The sequence below is a fragment of the Myotis daubentonii genome, chromosome 5 (genome assembly GCF_963259705.1).
Source record: "Myotis daubentonii chromosome 5, mMyoDau2.1, whole genome shotgun sequence".
NCBI classification, from domain to species: domain Eukaryota; kingdom Metazoa; phylum Chordata; class Mammalia; order Chiroptera; family Vespertilionidae; genus Myotis; species Myotis daubentonii.
The window spans coordinates 111304972-111326446 of NC_081844.1; the positions used below are offsets into that span (position 1 = coordinate 111304972).

The 21475-nt window shown below is 63.2% G+C and overlaps 1 protein-coding gene across 3 annotated transcripts; it reads right to left on the reverse strand.

The window, feature by feature from the left end:
- Positions 1-51: 51 nt before the first annotated feature.
- DNAAF5 (dynein axonemal assembly factor 5) lies at positions 52-20287 on the reverse strand. 3 transcript variants are annotated; one of them, XM_059699483.1, is made up of 13 exons: positions 19645-20287; positions 17535-17719; positions 15526-15650; positions 15063-15181; positions 12168-12400; positions 11467-11679; positions 9557-9700; positions 8546-8714; positions 7005-7152; positions 4546-4696; positions 3735-3891; positions 2115-2306; positions 52-1009 (listed from the first exon to the last, which is right to left on the reverse strand). In XM_059699483.1, the coding sequence occupies exons 1-13, from the start codon at positions 20249-20251 to the stop codon at positions 873-875; spliced, it is 2580 nt and encodes an 859-aa protein (XP_059555466.1). In that variant the 5' UTR covers positions 20252-20287; the 3' UTR covers positions 52-872. The 3 variants fall into 3 exon arrangements, with proteins under 3 accessions (XP_059555466.1, XP_059555465.1, XP_059555467.1); XM_059699482.1 differs by having other exon boundaries at positions 3735-3894; XM_059699484.1 differs by lacking the exon at positions 19645-20287 and adding an exon at positions 18493-18835 and having other exon boundaries at positions 3735-3894.
- Positions 20288-21475: the final 1188 nt, after the last annotated feature.

The following is a 21475-nucleotide window of genomic DNA, read 5'->3' on the forward strand; positions in this document are numbered from 1 at the left end:
TAAGGAAAAAATGGTTTCTAAAAATTTCAGCTAATTATCAAAACACATAAAGACAGGCAATTATAATAAATATTTTTAATTAAGTCAAACAGCAAAGCATAAATGTTAACATTTGATTGTTAGAAAACATAGCATTTGGCTTATGGAAATAATAACCACTTTAAATGAAGTCTTTGAGGCACTTGGGTGTAGAAAGTGCTGGAGAATAAAGAATTTACTTTCCTGCTCCTGAGAGCAACGAGAATCTGATTAATCTTCCGTTTTCAACACTGTTAGCATCACTGACCTAAGGAAAGATTCTGGCTGAATTGGCCCATAAAACATTTTAAGTTCCAGTGTATTTTAAATGGGAAAAATTCACTAACAGTTCTTAAGATTTCAAATTCCTTTAAGTCTGTTCACTGAAATGTCAATAGACAGAAGCCAAAGAAAGAATGAAAACTTCAAATCCCTTTGGCTTTTACTGGTCAGGAACGTCCTTGGTGGCACCGAAGCAGATGGGGCAGGATTAGAGCCAGCAGCGCAGGGAGCGCAGAGAGGGCCAGCGGGCGCGGGCCTGCCTGCAGTGTGCAGTGGACATTTAGTTTTAATGTCCAATGAGCTGTAGGCTTTTGGCTGACCTTTCGATGAACTATAAACAGGACATAAAAATACAGAGCCACTCAGAGAACCTTATTTCAGAAATGGCCGGGTTTGAAACATCGTCCCACAACACTGCCATTTTCCTTAGGAAATACATTCTTGCTGTCAGAGTCTTCTTGTTCGTGTCCTGGGCTGTGGGGTGTAGGCCGCTGACCCCAGCCAGCGGGGACGAGGGCTGGTGCTGGTGCTCACCTGCGGCGGTGGCACCCCCGGCCCTGCCCGGAGCCCTGTCACGGGGCGGGTGGCCGGGCCTGCACGTGCTGCAGCAGCTGCTCGCAGCGGGTGGGGGAGCGGTGCTTGTGCACGACGGCCTCGGTCTCTCGCACCAGGAGGTCGGGGAACAGGACGCTGCCCGCCTGGAGCACCTCTGTAAAACAGCAGACACCCAGGTGCCACAAGTCAACAGTAACCCAGAACAAGAGCCCCAGCAGCGTGGCGGCAGCGTGGCACGGGCACAGCAGACACGCGGCCCCTGGGACGGAGCAGAGTGCCCAGAGTCAACCCGTGACACAGGAGGCCAGAACACACAGGGGTTAAGAGTCTGTTCAGTAACTGGTGTTGGGACACCTGGACAGATAGATGCAAAACACATGACATCAGACCACCTCTATCGCACACAAGAACACACTCAAATGGGTCAAAGACTTAATGTAAGACCTGAAACCCAAAACAGGCAGCAGCTCTTGACACCCCTCTTAGCGATACCGTTTTGGATGTCTTCTCAGACAAGGGCAACAAAAGGACAAACAGACAAATGGGACTACATCAAACTAAAATGTTTCACATGCAACGGACACGTAAAACAAGGACACCTCGCTCAGTATTTGGTTTTGGAAAATACATCTTGCAGAAACACGTTATTTATGCTAATACTAGAGGCCAAGAGAAGGTCTTCCTTCCCAGCTGCTGGCACCAGCTTCCCTCTGGCACCCGGGACCCAGGCTTCCCTTGCAGCCTGGTTTCGTCTGGAAGGTCATTGGTCTAATCAGCATATTATGCTCTTATCATTATAGAGCGGGCTTCCGGTTACATTAAAAAAAATGCTTTCATTGATTTCAGAGAGGAAGGTAGAGGGAGAGAGAGAAACATCAATGATGAAAGAGAACCATGGACCAGCTGCCTCCTGCACACCCCCTACTGGGGATCGAGCCCGCAACCCAGGCCTGTGCCCTGACGGGAATCGAACTGTGACCTCCTGATTCATAGGCCGATGCTCAACCCCTGAGCCAATGTGGCCAGGGCGGGCTTCCTGTTACTTTTAACAAATTAATAAATATCTCAAAATTTACTCTATTTTAATTTCTATTACGGTAACTATCACTGGCCTCACACAAAGACCAGCATCCTTTGGGGTGTCCAGTGGCCCTGAGGGACCCCCACTGCCCTGCCTGCTGTGCTTGTGCACCCGCTGACACTCAGCCACGTGGAGCGGCTCGTACCCAAATAGGCACAGGGGTCACCACAAGGCTCACCCAAGACTGCGTCCTGCACGGCGCTGTCGGGGTCGTCCAGGTACACCAGGAGCTCCTTGTACAGGTGCTGGACGTCACGCTGGTAACAGGCCTCGGCACCGTCATCTCTGATACACTCCAGCCAGACGGCCAGGGCGGAGGCGGCGGCCAGCCTCACTTCCGTGGAAACATCGTCCAGCCGTTTCAGGAGTTCTGGAGGGAGGGCAGCGCGGGTGGGCCCGGGCCTGCGCAGGTGCTCGCCCTGCACCCGAGACCCCGCCCTGCACCGGAGGCCCCGCCCTGCACCGGAGGCCCCGTCCTGCACCCAGGCCTCCTGTGTGAGGTGCGGGCGCCATGGATGCCACCCCGGCCCCAGCTCCTCTGCACTCATCTGTGCACCGGCCACTCGGGCCCCGCGAAGTCCAGATTCAAAGCCTGTCTGTCACCCAAAGGCCAGGCCTGGACCCCCACCCGCCCCGAAAGCACGAAGGGGGGGAGGGGGGGTCTGCGGGCCCCGCCCTCCGAGGCTCTGGGGACGGAGATGAGGACCGAGACACAGCAGCTGCCCGCAGAGCCAGCGTTGCTCCTGCTGAGCCCCCAGCCGCTGCTGCTGAGACAGTCACCCCCCAACTGCGGTCTCACTATTCACGGTGAGGCTTTGATCGAACACACGCTTGTCTCACATGCCCCCCAAGAACGCCGGCCCCCCGCACTGGGCGTCCTGTGGAGACTCAGCAGGCGCTGGCACACACCACACGCCAGGGGCCGAGAGCGTGGCAAGACAGCGCAGCCTATGTGGCCGGGCGTCCTCAGACGAGGTCATGACCTCTCACCCACCCACCATCTAGCAGGTTCAGTCCATTGCTACCAGTGCCCCAAGTTTTAAGTTTTAGTAACTATTTTTCATCCCCAGGAATTCTTTAAAAATCACGCAGTCTCTGTGGCATGCCAGCAGAGCATGAAAACGAGTTTAAGAAACAGGAGCCCGGCCCGGGCATCCCCTCCCCAGCCCTGCCCCCGAGGCAGCTGCCCTGGGCCCTCGGCCTCAGCCCACGGGTCCCCCTGCACTTCCTGGCGGATTCCTTTTCCCACGACCCTTGTGTAACGGGCACCATCCGTGGACTTTGAGGACCTCACACCCATTGTGGAAGGTAACTCTGAGGGGGGTAACCTGCGTCTCGCTCTCGGGTGGGACGGAAGGAGCTCGGTCCCCGCTTCCCGGGGCCTTGAGGCAGGACCTCCTGGGCTCAGGGCTCCCCTGGCGGGGCGAGGCCTGGCTCCCGCATCTGAGATCCACCTGGTGCTTTGGCTCCTAAGAGGCAGCGGCACCGGGTTTCAAGTCGAGGGCGGGGCACGCCTCGCCCAGGCCTGTGCTCGCACCCAGGGGTCCCTGCCTCGCGAGGGCTGCCTCCTGGCTGCTGAGGGCACCTGAGCATCCGCCTGCCTCTGCCGTTCACACCCACGTCCGGTCCATCTGCCTTGTTCCCGAGTTAGCTACTCAGTGACCTTTTATCTGTCTCTGATGCGTTGGCCTCTTAATGCCAGCTTCACCGGAAGTTAAAGTAGCATTTTCTGATTTTCCAGTAAAAGAAAACAGCTCTCAAAGATATGCAAATGCTTTGGGAAAGAAGAGTGTCCTACCAGGATAAATCTTGATGAATTTATCTGGCTCGCTCGCACCACCAGAGGATTTCAAAAACGCGCTAACGATTCGGCAGCAGGTCAGTCGGGTCATCTGGGAATCTTCTTCCAGGGCCGTCAGGACCGGGGGCAGCAGCGTCTCCCGCACGTCCTCCACCTGCTAGCACCAACGCGGGTGTCATGTGCCCCTGCACGCACCGGCCGTAACCACGGGCGGGGTTTGGTGCAAATACAATGGGGTCTGGATGCTATTTTGAAATTTCCACATATGCAGACTTGAAACTGGATTTTAAAATCTACATAATTTGAATAATTTTTGTTTAACTTGGTCAGTTGATTTTTAAAAATCATTGTTCACAAAGTCTCACTGAGACACAAACCCCGCACAGTTCCTAGCGCGACTGCCGTGTCGGAGCAAACCTGGGGCATTTTAACTGAAGTCAGGCTGTCCCGGTGCCAGGTGGAGCCCACAGGAGGGGAGCCCCTGGGGACACTCTTCCTACTGCTCCCCGAACCCCCTGCTAGCTGGGAGAGGCACACACAGTGCAGGAAGCCGGTCCCGTTTGGTCAGGCTCCTGTGACGACAATCGTTATCTTGTAAAGAGGAACATTCAATGTGCAAACCTAAGAGAACCCCCAAAATGACCACAGGAAAACACCCGACTCTGCCTCCCACCAACTCGTTCCCCCAGGACCACACCCTCCCGAGAGGACCCTCAGCACCAGGTGGCAGCTGAGGCTGCGGCCCAGGAGACCCGGGGAGACCGCCGCAGCCCCCCGCCCGCACGGGCCCAGGACGCCCCAGCCGCACCTGTGTGGCCGACAGGACCTCGCTGCTGATGAGGGCCCAGAGGCAGGACACGGCGGCCGTGCGGATGGCGGCGGCCGTCCTCCCCGCGCGCCACTGCAGGTTGGGGACCAGGATGTCCGTGACCACGGTGTCGAGGTAGCGGTGCAGCTGCCTGGAGGAGGCACAGAGGCAGGTGAGGATGGGCCCTTCACGGGGAGCCGCCCAGCCCAGGGGGACAAGGCCAAACAGACAGCAGAGACGGAGCCAGAGCGCACCCGCACAAGGGCCCTCTGCTCCCAGAGGAAGCGGGGGCGTGGTCACGGCCGGGCCGAGTCCCCAGGCCCCTGCTGGACTCTCCTAAAAGCTGCCTGGGTCCGGAGCCCAGAGGAGCCCAGGACCCAAGGACCCTCGCTGCTCCGAGCAGCTTCCCGTCACTCCTCCGGCTCTAGGGAGGAGGCCGCGGCCACTCCATGTGCGACGACCCTACAGAGACAGGCCTACAGGTCCGACCACACCCCTCCTCAGACAGGAACCCCAGGCCTGTTCCCGGGACGAGTGCAACGACACAGACACGGACGGTCCCGCCAACTCAGCAGCGGGCTGCCTCTCAGTGGTGACCCACCACATCGACGGCATCAGGACACCACACACCTGACCCAGCCCGGCACTGCTGGGTCCGAACGGCAGGCGCCAGCTCCCTCCACACCTGGGACGGGCTCTGCACGGCACCCCGGCCTCCACACGGCACCCCCGGCCTCCACACGGCACCCCGGCCTCCACACGGCACCCCCGGCCTCCGCACGGCACCCCGGCCTCCACACAGCACCCCCGGCCTCCGCACGGCACCCCGGCCTCCACACGGCACCCCCGGCCTCCGCACGGCACCCCGGCCTCCACACAGCACCCCCGGCCTCCGCTCAGGGACCAAACACAGGCTATTGAACAAGCAACGCCTCCCCCACCGTCCCAAAGTGGCTCATGTCTCTGCCCCACTGCTGAGAGCTCGGGAAGACGGGGTGCAGGGCCGCAGCCTCCAGCAGGGGGCGCTGCAGAGCGAGGACGGAGGGAAGGGCGCAGGTCTGTCTGGAGGGGTGTTGGCTCAGGACAACTTATGCGCTTTAACCCTCAGCAGAGCTGTGGCTCCCTGGGCAGTGCTGACAGGAGCGTCCTGTGCTCTGAGCGGCCCTAACGAGGCTGGAGGGCCAAGCGCTGGCCTCCAGGAGCCGGGCCGTGGCCTGCGCTGCGTCCCACCCTGACCTGCCCTCGAGGCACTAAGGGCTGCGGGGTGAGCGCCGCCTCCAGCACCAGCGCTGCGCACGGACGCACCTGGCGGGAAGCAGCAGGGCTCGCCTCCCCCCTTCAGAGCACGGACGGCGCCCTGCAGAGCCCCCAGGAAGCCCGGCTGAGGGCACCTGCTCGCTGTCGTTCTGAGTGCTTTGCACAAAGGGGGCCACTCCACCTTAGGGGCGACCCCCGAAGCGGCCGTGCTCATCCCGGGACCATGCCCTCACGCTCCCGCGGAGCCTGCGGACCCGTGGTCTGCGGAGACGGGCCTCGGGCCGGGAGCCAGGCCCTCGCCCCAGAGCAGGGCTGACCGATGAGCGAGTCAGTGACATCACCGTCGCATTTTACAGCCCTAACGATCCAACCGAGGAACTGAACCGCAGCCTTCCTTCCCCCGACACTGGTTCCTTCCAGCGGGAAGCTCAGCACCATGTCCTTTAAGAACTTCGTCCACACTCGCCGCTGGTCTGCGGGTGAGTGTCCTCGGACCCGCGGGGCACCGGCTCCAGGTGAGCACCTGGCTGGCGTGCACGCGGCCTCAGGTTCCCCCGCGCAGGCCTGCCGATTGCGCGACGGCGGCCGGCTGCACGTGGCGTGTTTTCATGGTCCCTCCTCAGCCCGGTTTCTGCAGACAAGCCGGAAACCGAAGCTCCTGACCGACGTCTGGCTGGAGGCCAGCGGAGAGCGGTCCGTGCGGCCGCGAGGAGGGCGCCTGGGCGGCCACTCGTCTGTGGAAACGTCACGGCGGCCCGACAAGCAGGGCTCCCTTGGGGACGGTCCCCACAGCTCCCAGCGTCCACCTGAGCCGCTACCCAGTTCTGCAGATTTAACAGAGGTCGGGGCCCTGGAGGCTCTGCCCCCCAGGAGACGGGCGCCCACAGGCCGCTCCCGGCCCTGCAGCCGCACTGCAGCCAGAGGCTCTCGAGGCTCCCCCACCACTGCGGCTCCATCCACTCCGTGCTGGGTGGCAAGGTGCCAAAAGGCCTTTCACACTGAGCACAGCTAATAGACAGACGTTAATAGTTAATGTTCCCGGAACGTTTCCACTCAGTGGAACCTTAACGACGGCACCAGAGCGACTCGGAGCAGCGCCCCCCTGTGGGGGCACTCACTGCTCCCCCGCAGGAGCCCTGCAGCAGGGACTCGCGTGGGGGAGGCGGGGGCAGCGTGCGGCGGGCGAGGGGGAGCCCACGTACCCTTGGGAGTCCACGGTCTCCTTTGCGCTCAGCAGCGCCCGGGACAGGACGGAGAGGAGCCTCAGGCGCATCTGGGGGTCTCTGTCCGGCTGCAGGCAGCTCCGGAGGACGGGGACCAGTTGGGGCAGCGCTTCTCCGAGGGCAGGGCCTGGAACAGAGCAGCCGGCTCCTGTCCCCGTGGAGGCGGGAGCCCCCACCAGACAGGGAGCAGCCCCTGCGCGAGGGCGACCCCCCATCATGGACGTGATTATCAAAGAAAAGTCACCGAGAACATTCAGCCCCCACTCACCTCATCACTCAGTCTGTAAACTTTCACTTATGTTTTTCCAAATTATTAAAAATTAAAGCTAAGCAATGTATTAAACATCAGTAAAGGTCAATTACTAAAGAAACAATGGGACTCCCTGAATGCCACACCAGGATCTCAGGCCCCAGCCCCCCATGTGCACACGCACACCCCATGCACACGCACCCCCCCATGCACACGCACACCCCATGCACACGCACACCCCATGCACACGCACACCCCATGCACACGCACCCCCCATGCACACGCACCCCCCATGCACACGCACCCCCCCATGCACACGCACACCCCATGCACACGCACCCCCCATGTGCACACGCACCCCCCATGCACACGCACCCCCCATGCACACGCACACCCCATGCACACGCACCCCCCCATGCACACGCACACCCCATGCATGCATTCCCACAGACAGAGAGGGAGTCGGAGGAAACAGGTGACTGGGCTGTGCGGCCCGTGTTTTCTGGGGTAGAATGTGAGGTGTGGCCCCAAATAGTTGGCTTTCCGAGGTGCCAATCAGGCCACCACCGTGAGGGATGGAACTTGTTACGCTGCGAGCAGGAACAGATTTGAGGAGGCCGCTCGGGGCAGCCAACCCGAGCCCTGGATTTCCTGCCACGACGCAGGCTGGTCCCCGGACACCTGCCCAGCACCCCCTCTGGGCTGTGAGCCCCGGAGCACCTGACGCGCGGACCTGCTTGGGGAACACGTGGCCCTGTGGCAGGGGGCAGTCCTGCAGAGCAGCAGGGGACAAGGATGGGCTGATGGGCTGTCACACAGGACAAACCTGCCCCGGCTCCCAGCCGCCTGGGAAGGACGGGCACAGGGCGGGCAGGGAAGCACTACGGTGACGGTGACGAACCGACACGAACACAGGAATGAACTAACGGCACCAACACAGGAACGCACGCTCGCGCACTCACAGCTGCACACTGGCTAACCCCCTGGCACTGAATCGCTGGAATTCCGTTACCGAGAGTGCCTCCCCACCCCCACCCCCCGTTCCTCCAGGAAAGGCCCGGCCTGGAGGCCGAGAACCTGGGAAAAGCTGGGTCGGCTCCAGCAGCCACTCAACCCGACCGCCTAGGCTGGGCTCTGCCCAACGAGCGCCGCGGACACGCGTGCTGAGCGGACTTAGCTACACTCCAGCTCAGCACAGTGTTCTCAGCGTTTCAAAAATCAAGGTTTGTTCCTCGCTCAGCACAGCGCGGGCACTGGGCCACGGGCTCACCTGCGTGGGCGACGAGCACGCTGAACTGCAGGAGCTCCGGGGAGTGTGCCGTCCAGCCCCGCTGCGAGCCGCCCAGCCACTCCAGGAGGGGGCCCACATGCTGGCGGTAGAGGTCCTGGCCGTCGCCACTGCTCTCCACCGCGGCCAGCGCGGCCTCGGTCTCCTGAAGCTGGAAGGGGTGAGTCACAGGCGGGGTCCAGCTCCTCCTCTGCTCAGCCCACTCGGGCCGTGTCCCCGAGAGGAGGAGAGTGCAAACCCTCGGACGCCGTCCAGGGCCTGGACTGCAGGGGCCGGCCGCTCCCCCAGTGACGCAGCGGCCCTGGTGCACACGAGCGCAGACGCCCCCACCCCCGCCCCGTGTCCTCTGCTCGGCTCTCGCCCCGACAGGCCCAGGGGCGACAGTAACTGCTGCTCCGGACAGAGGGTGAGGGGAGCCGGGTGCCCCCATGCGCCCCGCCCGCTTCTCCGTGGGCAGGGACGGCGGCACGTCTGTCTGCAGACCTGAGCCCGCGGCTGTGACCTCATGCCCGCTGCCCACGGACGGCCTCTGAAGGCGGTTGCTAGAAACAAGCCAAGCTGAAGAGGCCCTGGGGAAGGAGGGGGAGGGGGGAGCCGGTCCCGCAGGCCGGCCGTCTCGGCTCTCGGAGCAGCAGCTCCTGGGCCCACGGGGACGGACACCCATGTTCTCAGCCTTAAGGCAGGGCCAACGGGACAGCGCAGCCGCCTGAACATTACACAGGAAGTCACGCCACTGGCGTCTCTGCAGCCCTCAGCCGCGCCACCACAGGTCTGGTCTGGGCGAGGACCCTCCACGCTCCCTGCAGCGACACCCACACTAGGTGCCTTCACCGAGACCCGGAAGCTGGCGACTGGAGGGCACCCAGGTCCTGGGCACCCCGAGGCCAGCTCACGGGGTGCGTCTCTCATCTTCGTGAGATTTAGTCGTGATTCCACCTGTCAGAGGTGGGCATCGTCACCCACAAAGCTCAGCGGGGTCCCCAGCAGGCTCACCTGGTTGCCGAGGCCTGGGGCCCCCGGGAGCGCCATCACGGTCACCAGCACTTGCAGGAGCTGCAGGCCGCACCCCCGGCCGTCCTCTCCGCACGTGGACACCAGCGCCTGCACGCACTGCAGCAGCTTCTCCCCGTAGCGCAGCTGTGAACAGGGCGGGAGCCCGTCAGCCCGGCCCTGGGCCACGGCCACCTCACGGGGCCACGGCCACGGCCACCACGAGCCGCTGAAACAACACGCGGTGCCCGGCCATGGCGTCCAGGGTGCCAACCACAAAGGGCATTGTTTACACAATGGCCAACGGAACAACGGGGAACGCACACACTTGCTAATTTCATTAACTGCTTGGTGGTATTTTAAGCACATTTTAAGCAGTTCTATGTGTTAGTGATGCCAACTCGTGATGGAGAATTCGCTAGTGAAATGACTGGGCATCTTGGATTTGCTTCAAAACACCTCAGCTCCTCCCCAAGTTCAAGAAAAAGGTGGCGGACAGCAGACTGGAGCGCGAGAGCCGGCGAGTGGCGCCTGTGACGGGCCCTGGAGGTCTGCTCTATTCTGCTTTTGTGCATTTGAAAACCCTCTGTGCTTCTACGTTGTCACAAAAATAGAACTCTAGGGACAAAAACGGCTTCCGACGAACGCGGGACAAGGTGGCGGGGGGCTGGGTGGGTCCGTCGGCACGGCCTGCCGGGACCTGGACGCCCAGCCCCATGGAGCCGTCTGGTGCTGACACCTGACCCTGACGTCTCCCACAGTCCGATTAGGCCTGGGCTGGCTGATTGATTTTCTGAGGATGTGATTTTGTCTAGTTTCTAAAATGACCTACCACATGTATTTAAGGAGCGCTCACTTTAATAGTTATACTAAACGTAAACATAGTGTTATGTTTAAGGAGCGGCCATTTTACCATAATTGTTAAATGTAAACACAACGTATACGTGAGGGACAGTCGTTAAAATAAAAAGGAGTTTGCTTTCTAGGACCGGCTCGTCTTTAGCTCGGGAGCCCTGCTGTGACCACGGCAACGCCCGGAGGAAACACGGCAGTTCTCCGTACCTGACCGGGAATTTCAGCGTCTGCCCACACACAGGGGGCTGCTCCTGCAACGCCACCGAGCCCCGGGCCCCTGCACCCCGCGCGTCCGCGAGACGGCGTGAGCCACCGTGTTATCCGTTCCTCACTTCCGCTGCCTGTCACCGGACGCATTTCAAAGCCCAGGCCGCATTCCTGCACGGAGCCCAGGCGCACGCTCGGCCGGACACCAGGGGCCGAGGCCACGCCCAGCCCTGCAGCTCCCAGCGCCCTGGCCCCTCGGCCTCACCAGGAGTTTTCAAATTTCAGGCTGTTCTTGCAAGACACTCGCGGCCTGTTCTTACAGCTACTGAAGGTGATCGCAGGCAACGTCACCTCCTCCCTACGGACGTGTGACACACACACACACACACACACACACACACACACTCGCGGCCTGTTCTTACAGCTACTGAAGGTGATCGCAGGAAACGTCACCTCCTCCCTACGGACGTGTAACACACACACACTCGCGGCCTGTTCTTACAGCTGCTGAAGGCAATTGCAGGAAATGTCACCTCCTTCCTACGGACGTGTGACACACACACACACGCACAGGCTCACACTCATGCACACGTACTCACACGCTCATGTGAGTGCACACGCCCACATGCACTCTCACTTGCACACGCATGTCTGGGGTGGGGCAGGGTGCCTCTGCCCACATGGAGGTGCAGGACACAGGTCTGTCCAGAGGAGCAGAGTGCCAGTCTCGAGGCTCGACATGCTGGCCTGGCCTGGACGGGGCTGGGACGCATCCAGAGACGCGCGTGCGATGGGATTTGATCATGAAAATGTTCCCGGATAACAGGACGGCGCCCCACCCGCCCACTTACGTGCTCCGAGCCTTGACGGATGTGTGCCCCGGCCAGCTCCGTGGTGATGGCCTTCAGGTGCGGCCGCAGGGCTTCCCTCGGGCAGCCCCGGATGACTGCGGCCAGGACCAGGAGGCCGGAGGCGGAGGGCGACTTCTTCAGCATCGGCCAGAGCAGCTTCAGAAATACCTCTGGGCTGACGAACGTCCCAATCAGCTCTGCGGACCTGGTACACTGCGGAGGAAGCCACGGGCTGAGGGCCGCCACCCAGCACAGCTGCTTTCTAACCAGAAACAGCCCTGGGCCCTCTCAGACCGGTGCCCAATCAGGCCCGGGCTGCGCTCAGAACGCCCCTGAGCAGGTGACGCCACTGGGTGCAGGCAGCGGGTCTGGCTGGTGGGAGGCTCAGTTCTGGGGGGTCCCTAACGCGGCCACTGCACAGGGCCCAGGCCCTGGAGCCCCTGGCTGTGAGGAGGGACAGCTCGCCGCACAGCTGGGTGACCCAGGGTGTGGGGATGCGAGAACACCCCCCACCCCCAGGCTGTGTGTCTCCAGATGGCCTCAGAGGACAGCACAGAGCGGGATGGGGTGGGTGAGGGCGTTGGGGGTTGGGGACGGGGAGCGTCTGGTCTCAGCCGTGGGGCTGGGTCCTCTAGGTGCTGCCGCCGCCCAATCAGAGCGCACGGAGGGAGCGGGAAGGCAGGGAGGTCGGAGGGACTCACGCTGCTGACCACGGCGCCCTCCTCGTCGGCGCAGGCCAGCAGCAGGGTCCGCAGCAGGGCCTCCAGGTGCTGCGTGGCGTGGTCCTCCGCGTGCAGCAGCAGCACCGCCAGCAGCCGCGCGGCCTTCACCCTGGTCGCCGCCACCCAGTCCGTGATGTCGTGGCAGATGGCGGGGAGGATCTTGGAGAGGTTTCTGAAGACCAGCTCCCGACAGCCCAGCCCCGGGCGCGTCTCTAGATGGAAAAGACGAGACGTGACCGTGAAGCTCAGAGCCTCGTTGTGCCGGCAACGCTGTCCTTTCTAGCGACGTCACGTACGCGAGCTGCTTGGACTGAGCGTGTGTCTGAGACCATGTTGCAGCCGTGTCAGAACTCCATTCCCCTCATGGCCAAGGAACACGTGTGCCTGCAGGGACCCATGTGTGCCCCTCCGCTGGTGGGCACCTGGGTCACTCCTGGTGGGGCTGCTGGGAACTCGCCCGCACAAACCCGGGTGGGTGGACAGGCCTCCTCTCGCTGCGTGTTACGTGGGTGCCTGGAGCCCACGTAAGCAGTTAACGTGGGGAGACGCCACCGTGCTGCCTCCCACAGCAGCTGCGTACTGTCTCAGGCCACGCGTGAGGGCCAGCGCCTGCACCCCACGCCTCTGCAGAGCTGGGTTATTTTTATTTTTTTAAAAAAATATTTTTATTGATTTCAGAGAGGACGGGAGAGGGAGAGAGACATCAATGATGAGATGCGTGAGAATCAATGATTGGCTGCCTCCTGCACACCCCCCACTGGGGATCCAGCCTGCAACCCGGCATGTGCCCTTGACTGGAATCGAACCCGGGACTCTCTAGTCCGCAGGCTGAGCTCTATCCACTGAGCGACACCAGCTGGGCCAGAGCTGGTTACTGAGGCGACACAAGGCGAGGCCTTTGCCGGCAGCAGTGGTGACAAGGTCCCGGGAGGTGCCTGGGGGCGTGTGGATGAGCATCGTCCGCCCAGAGCCCAGACGGCCCCAGGAGCCCAGGAGGCGCAGTTACCCACCAACCTCCTCTTTGAAAACACAACTGGTACTTTCACCACCAAAAAGCTTGTGAGGGCGAGGCCAGCAGGGCCCGGCCGGGAGGGTGGCGCAGGGAGCTGACTCCGCTGTTTGCGTTAGGCTGAGCAGAATTTAGCTGCAGCAGGAAAACAGAAACCCCTTTCCTACTGCTTCCCCGAGTTCGACGGCAGCACAGCAGGCAGGAGGCGCGCTCGGCTGGGCTCAGCTGGGCCGAGCGCCGGCGTGGGCCTTCCCGCTGTGCGGGGGCCAGGGGCCCACCGAGACTGGAGTCAGGGAAACGACAAGGAGCCACACCTGCTGGGACCTGAGACCTGGCCCAGCCAGGGGCGCACCCTTTCCCTCCTGGGCCGTGAGCGGGAACCAGGGGCGACATGACTGCCAGACGGCGGAGGCCTGTCCCGTTCCTGCCCACGATGGGCAGTGCCCTGGCCCTCACCCTTGGAGCTCACACCCTCCAGCCACCTCCCGCGGCCGCCCCCGTCTTCGCCCAGCTTAACGTTTCTGACAACCATCAGGCTCTTCCCTGACACCTTCCGAACCCTGATGAGCACAAGCAGGGCAGCGAGCTCGGGGCAGACGTGGGAACAGGACACAGTGCTGGACGGGGAGCACCCGCTACAACAGACCCAGTCAGCGGCTCTGCCCCCCGCCCCCCCCCCCCAGACGGTTAGCAAAGCCGTCTCCACGCCCGTTAGAGGCCGCCCCCGGGTTAGAGGCCGCCCCTGGGTTAGAGGCCCCCCCCCCCCCCCCGGGTTAGAGGCCACCCCCGCGTTAGAGGCCGCTGCTGTGGGGGCCTCCTTTCCCTCGAGCGTTACCATGGAAAACAGTCTCCACAGGGACGACGTCACAGCAGAGGAGCCCGGGACGCGGTCACCTGCCCCGGCTGGGCCGTTCAGACACCTGCCGGGGTGCCGGGTGCCTCCTGGCCAGGGGCACTGTCAGGTGAACACTGACGGGGAGACGGCGGCGAGGCCCTGCGGAGCTTCCCGCCCGCGGTCTCGCTGTCAGGGGCTATTTCAGTGCCGTGACTGGCACCTCACACCTTGTGTCCTCAGGAGGGGCCGGCCCTGACCAGACTCGGCCCAGGTGCCACGGGACAGGCGTGGTGCCCGCGTGCAGCGCCTCCCAGCAGTCATGTCACCTTCTCCAAGCGGGTCTGCTCCCCGCCCAGGTCTGTGCCTCAGCCACACGTCAGACCGTCCGCCGCACAGGTGAGGACAGTCACCCACCCACACACCTGTCCCAGGGGCCGGACGCAGGCACAGATGAGCCTGCCCTCTGGGACGATGGGGAGAGCAGAGGTTTTTACTCAGAAGCAGCACCCTGTCTGCTGTGGAGGGAGGCAGGTCGGGGGGGGGGCACTGAGGAGGGAGCCCAGGGCCGCTGGGCCGCCGGGTGGGGACAAGCGGGGCCTAGGAGCCACACAGCACAGGTCTGACCAAGGACCAGGTCCGAGACGGCGGAGAAGCCTCGACAGCCCTGAACAGGACAGAGAACCCAGCCCAACACCCACAGGGCGACGCACCTCACGGTGCCCGGGCCTCGGGCACACACGGGGCAGCCCCCACCCAGCCACAGCCCCAGCCCGCGGCTCAGCATCTGCCCGGGGAGGACAGTCACGCAGAACCCGTGTGCAGGCGGGGACGCTGGCCTCACAGGACGTCACCAACATGACTGACCAGATGTCCCTCAAGTGGAGACAGGCACACAGACTGGCCGGGAGGGGAGGCACCCAGCGACGAGCCCTACGCAGGCCCGGCTCCAGCTCCACGCTGGGCTCGCCCTCTTCTCCTGGGACAGGCTCTCCGGCTGCCCCGCCCGTCCCGTCCGGGAGGCGGCACCCACCTGGCGAGGGGTGATGGGCGGGCGGGGGGGAGGCGAAGTCGAGCTTGTCCTTGAGGTCCTCCTCGTTCTCCTTCTGCCACTGCAGGCCGGCCTCCGCCCAGAGGCTGGCGGCCTCCTGCCTGCGGACAGACAGACGGACAGACACAGGGACAGTCAGGGAGGGCGGTGCCGAGTGTCCCGAGGACGGCCCAGGATTGCCGGGCGCTTGCGCACTTTACCGACAGCACCGAGAGCCGACTGAGGTCTGTGCCCAAAGTATTAAATAGGAAAATTACATTAAAAAAACCACAGAGCCCTTTTATGCCACGTGACCTCACACACACAGGCCAAGGGCAGGCTGGGCTCCGTGAGCACACGACACTGTTGTCAGGGACGGGCTCGGGAAGGCGGGTCCCTGACAACCAGCCCCCAGGGACATGCAGCAGCGGGGGGCGGGGGGGGGGTGGTCGGCCCCGTCACTCACACGATGTGCGGCATCTCGTCGTCCAGGCTGCTGAGCAGCAGGGGGATGAGCTTGTGGAAGAAGGAGTACCGGTCCCGCAGCGCCAGCAGCCAGCCACCCACCACGCGCGTCACCGCCTGCCGGACCTGCGGGGCAGAAGCAAGCCTCACGCTGGGCAGACAGTGCCGAGGGCACGCGTGGGGCACGGTCACGGAGGACAGCTGCCCGACCCCCTGCTGGAGAGCGAACCGCCCGCCCCAAGCACGTGCTGTCTGCAGTGTTCTGGGGGGAACCTGCGGGCCGCGGGGGTTTAAACCAGCTGCTGGCGACCTGCTGGGACTCTTGGGGAACCCAGCGGGCACCCCCAGTCCTGCTGCTGGCTGTCTGTAACGGTGATGGGCACACCTCTAGCTACCTTCGCACCACAGGGAAGAAAGGAGCTCAAAACACACCCGGTGCCCAGGTCTAGTCCCCTGAGGGCAGAGCCCGAGTCACCAGTGAGGGGAGCAGGAGGGGCAGGGCTGTAGCTTGGCTGAAGCCAGCCTCCACCTGGCCCCTGGGATGAACAACAGCAGCAAAAAAAATTAAAACGGCAGATTTTACCTTCTGTGTGTGTGTGTGTGTGTGTAATGGGCTAATCCTCACTCATGGATTTTTCCCCATTGGTTTTTGAAGAAAGGAAAGGAAGGGGTAGGGTGGTAAGAAGGGAGGGAGGGAGAGAGAGAGAGAGAGAGAGAGAGAGAGAGAGAGAGAGAGAGAAACATTGATGTGAGAGAAACACATTGATTGGTTGCCTCCTGCACAGGCCCCATCAGGGACAGAGATCAAACCTGCCACCCAGGTATGTGCCCTTGACCTGGAATTGAACCTGAGACCCTTTGATGCGCGAGCCAACGCTCTAATCACTGAGCCACGCCTGCCAGGGCACGTTCCATATATTTTACCAGAAACTTAAAAATAACGTAATATATCAAAAACATTGAACACGTTAAATAAATTGTATGTTATGTGAATTACAGCTTAATAGAGGTGTTTCAAAAAACTAAAACAAGCCCTAGCCAGTTTGGCTGAGCTTTGCCCTGCGGATCAAAGGGTCCCGGGTTCGATTCCAGTTAAGGGCACATACCTGGGTTGCAGGCTCCTCCCTGGCCCAGACCCTGGTCAGGGCGTGTGCAGGAGGCAGCCCATCAATGTCTCTGTCTCTCCCTCTCTCTCTCACTCGCCCTAAAAACCAATGGGGAAGCACTAACCACAAACACAAACCAAAAACCCAAAGCAAAGTAACGGGGAGAATGCCGTGCGCCTGGGGCGGGAGGCAGCCTGGGGCCACCAGGCTGGCCGGAGGCTCGCTCCAGCTGGGTGACCCTGAGCCCGTCCCACAGCTCCAGACCCCAGGGCAGGGAAAGCACCGACGTGACACGAGACACAGGAGAGGCTGGGATGCCGGGCTCCACGCACGGGGCTAACCCTTCCACCATGGGGGGGGGGGCATGCCACCACCCAGGGGCTTTAGAGCCCACAGCAGGGGAGCCTCCTACCCTGGGATTCCTGCCTGGGGCTGCGGCCTCCCCCTCCTGTGACTGGGAGCACGGGGTCCCCTCCACGTGCCTCCCCTGGGGAGACAGCGTGCCCGCCGCAGGCTTCCTCTGCCACCTGGGATGTTTTATAAGCGAACACACCCCCCGAGGTGGCTTCTGCCAACAAAGAAAGCCAGCACCCGATCTCTGTCTGTCTGTCGCTCAACGGGACCTAAAGCCCAAAGGGAAGGGAAGGCCGGACCCCCCTTCTCCTCCCGGGCCCGGTTTGCCACTAAGTCCGCCTCAGAGGGGGGCACACAGAAGCACACAGCTGAGGTTCCCTCCTCCTCCTCGCATGCTCGGGCTGAGGAGTAACAAATGTATTCAGACAATTCAGCTCCCAGTTCCCGGAAGCAGTGAAACGGGCACCTGGGCTGAGGCAAGGCGTCTGGTGTAACATCTAAGAAGAGGAAGCCAGCGCCAGCGCCAGCAGCCTGCAGGGCCTCCGGTTACCTGCGGGACATCATCGAACAGCCGCTGAGCAAAGTGAGGGAGCACGTCGTCCACCGACTTCCCGTTGCCGAACTGGATGACCGTGCCCGTGGCCTCGATGACAGCCACACGGACCTTCCAGTGCTGGTGCGAGATGCTCTGCATCAGGGGGCCGATCAGAGACTCGGACTGCATGTGGAAGTGGTCTGCGGGGCGGGGAGGCCTTTGAGCGGGCTGCTCCGTGGGCCGCAGCCCCTGCCCAGTGCGTGGACCCCCAGGACAGGCCACTGCCCCTGGGGCCTTCCCTCCCCCACCAAGGTCCTGCTGCAGGAGCAGGCCGGTGACCCAGCAGCACCTCACCGACCCAGGCTTGGGGGCCAAGGGGAAAAGGCTGGGGCTTGAGCCCCTCAGCTGAAGATGGGGGCTGGGGGAAGAGCCTGAGAACGCCGAGAGAAAGAAACTGAGCCAGGGAGACCCTGCCCCAGCCCCCACCCCAGCTGTGCCCAAGCCAGACCCCCAGCTCTGCTGTGGGAAGTGGGACCAGTGCCGCCTGCTTTAGGACTCAGCACTGGAAGGGTCTTCAGTACAGCCAGGCCGAGCCCGGCCAGAGGGGCTCAGGGGTTGAGCACTGACCTATGAGCCAGGAGGTCACAGTTGGATTCCTGGTCAGGGCACATGCCCGGGTTGCAGACTCCATCCCCAGTGGGGGGGGGGGGGGTGCAGGAGGCAGCCAGTCAATGATTCTCTCTCATCATTGATGTTTCTATTTCTCTTTCCCTACTTCGCTGAAATATATATATGACAGCCAGGCCGGCCCTCTGGTGTTGGGTCTCTGGCCTCAGTCCTGTCTACAGGTCATTATCTCTGTGGTACTTTGAGCGAGTTCTTGGTCTACTGCTGCCCAGTGACCGGGATCCACAGGAGAGGGCCCCCCAGGGTGGGTGGGCAGAGGGGACGGTGTGGAGTTGCGGGGGAGCACCTCCTCCAGGCAGGCACCACCGTGCTCTGTGCTGGCGCATCAAGGTGCGGCCGCCCTTCTGGAACCTACAGTCCATCAGGGAACCGCGCCAAGGCTGGGAAGCACGAGGCAGGCCATCGTGCTGGTGGCACAGGGGAGCGCCTCGCTCGAGGGTGACGAGAAATGCATTAACAGCGGGAATGCCACCGGCCATCTCCCGTCCAAGTCCAGCCGCTCCCCAGCCCCACTGGGATCTGCACCATCTGAATCCAACCTTGACCTGACATTACCCTACGCCCGGCTCTTCCTTCGTCTCCTGTCCACCCAAACCTCCTCGCCCCTCGGCCCGCAGCGATTCAGAGGGAAGTCCGCCAGCTGGAGCGTCAGCCCCGTCTGCTCCCTTCATCTCCACGGGCAGACGGCCCCGCCCACGCCCGGGGCCCCGAAGTAAGATTGGGGATGGCCCCTAACTGGCGCCCTTCCCTCCATGGCCATCCCTGTAACCCCTCTCCACCAGGCCCCTGCTCCACACCTCCCCGGCGCCCACTGCACCCAACACTAGGTTCCACCCCACCAGCCGCCCTTCCGCGCCCCTCTTTCCCCGAACTCAGTCACCTGGGCCTCCTCTTTGCTCCGACCTTATTCCTCAAGCCCGGGTCCCTCCTGACCGCCAGCACCCACCTTCCCTTCGGGGCTCTCTCCTCCGGGAAGCCTTCCCGACCTCGTCACGCCCCCGCCTGGGACGGCGAGGAGAGCTCCCGGGCCAGATGCCGCGGGCACGGCTGCTTAGGGAAGGGGATGTCCATGAGACCAGCGTTTCTAAAACAAGGGAGGATGGACTGACGGGAGGCGGGAGAGGAGGGCCTCCCTCCATTAGGGAGGAAAGCGGTCCACGCCGGGAGGAGACAGGGGACCCCGGAGAAATGCGGATGAAAAGACTGGAGCGCGGTTTCTCAAAGCGTGTTCCCCCGCGAGGGGCGGGCCCGTCCCCTACCCGCTTGAGCTTCAGCGGCGGGTTCTGCACGCTGAGAGAAGGGCGATGGGAAGGCGTCCAGGAGGAAAGAAGGGCCCAGGAGGGGACCGCGCAGGCCAGGCCGGAAGGTGCGGCGCCGCCCCCTCCCCCCGCGCCCCCCTCCTCCCTCCGCGCCCTCCCCCTTCCTCCTCCCCGCGCACCTGGCGTGGCGCGCGCCAGCCCCGCGGCGCACTCGCAGCTCTCGCGGCGCACGGCGGCGAAGGGGTCGAGCAGCGCGCAGCGCAGGGCGCGCACCGCGTCGTCCAGGTGGGGCGCGAGCGCGGCGCCGCCCAGGTCCACGGCCACGCGCAGCAGCTGCACGAGCGCCAGGCGCAGCTCCTCGCAGGGCTCGGGCGGCGGGCGGTGCGCCGGGTCGGGGCCGGCCAGGCGCGCGGCGAGCGCGGGCAGCAGGCGTGGCAGGGCGTCGCGGGGCCGCGCGGCGCGCCGCAGGCCTAGGTCTAGCAGGTGCGCGGCCAGCGCGCGGCAGCCCTCGGCCGGGTCGGCCAGGCAGCGCAGCAGGCGCGGCAGCAGCAGGCGGGCCCAGGGGCCCTGGAAGGCGGCGGGGTCGGCGGCGGGCGCCTCGGGCCGCGCCGTCTCCAGGGCGCGCTGCAGCGCCTCGAGCGCGCGCCGCCGGCTCAGCTTGCTGTCGGCCTCCAGCCCGGGCAGCAGGCGGCTCAGGGCGCGGCTCAGCTCCGCCGCCGCGGCCGGCTCGGCCGCCTCCGCCGGGCCCGGGAGCGCCGCGGCCTCCGTCGCCACCAGCGCCGCCATCTTCCCGCGTTACCCGTCGCCTGGGGAGACCGGCGCTTTTACGACGGCGCGGCGCGGATTACGGCCCGGCTTCCGGTGGGCTCGGGACGCGCCCTGATTGGCCGCCGGGAGCCTGATTGGCACGCCCCTTGCGCTGCGTGTCCGGAGCCTGGGAACCACTGCCCGAGGCCTCGCATCTGGGGTCCCCGCCTGCAGCCCGCACCCCCGCAGGCAGTTGGGGCCCCGGGTGGGCCCCCAGCCCGCTCCCGCCTGGGACGCTGCGCGGAATGCGTTTTCAGGAAGCAAAGCGTCCTTCACTTGAAGGGCCGAACTTTATTTCGAACCAGACCCGTCTTCGTTGGCGTTCGCTTGGAAAGCGGGGGTGTAATGGATGATCCTGTGTTTTTCAGTGTCTTTAGGTCGCATCGGGCACCCCTCGCGCCCGCTTCCCTGCAGCAGGCGAGGGGCCACCCTGTCGGAGGCACCTGGGAGGCGAGGACCTGGAAACGCAGGAGGCTCTCAGGCTTCACCGGGAAGAGGTCCCTTGCGGTGCGGGTGTTACGGCCAGAATCGTGTCCCCCAAAGTTCCCGTCTTGGAGTCCTAGCCCCCAGACCTCCATAATCAGAGGTAAGGCCTTTACAGAGAGAACAAAGGTAAAGCCAGGTCGATCGGATGGGCCCTAACCCAATCGCGCTGGTGTCCTTACCAAAAGGGGACACTGGGGGTGGACACATACAGGGGGAGCCCCGTGAACACGGGGACGGCCATCTGCAAACCCAGGAAGGACAGACCGAGACCGGGAACAGACACCCTCACGCCCGCGGGCGGACCCAGCCTGGGGACGCCTTCTCCTCGCACCTCAGGCTTCCCGGATGGTGAGAAAGTAACTTCCTGGAAATCATAGTTGCCAGAGCTGTTCTGCTCCGAGAGAGGTCAGATCCTGGTCAGCAAACGGGGAAGAGCAGGCAGCCTCCATCCAGGCTGCTCCCAGGCCTGTCTGCCTGATCCTTTCCTAGGACTGAGTGCTCCTAGCGACTGAGGTGACATGTTGGGTTTACACCTTTTTCCTTGCTCTTAAATGTGTTTTTACTGGAGGCCTGATGCACGAAATTTGTGCATGGGTAGGGTCCCTAGGCCTGGCTGATGGGGGGATCTGTGGGGCGATTCCTCCCTCCCCCACTGGCACCCCCTTGGCTGGCCTGGGGCCTGTGGGCAGCTCCTGCATTGAGCGTCTGCCCCCTGGT

Coding starts and splice junctions, on each gene's coding strand:
- DNAAF5 (XM_059699482.1), bottom strand. CDS start 20,251: ATGGCGGCGCTGGTGGCGACGGAGGCCGCGGCGCTCCCGGGCCCGGCG. Junction 2,307..3,734: donor ATTCATCAAGATTTATCCTG/GTAGGACACTCT, acceptor CCCTCCCTCCAG/AACTCCTGAAACGGCTGGAC. Junction 1,010..2,114: donor CGTGCAGGACGCAGTCTTGG/GTGAGCCTTGTG, acceptor GCTGTTTTACAG/AGGTGCTCCAGGCGGGCAGC.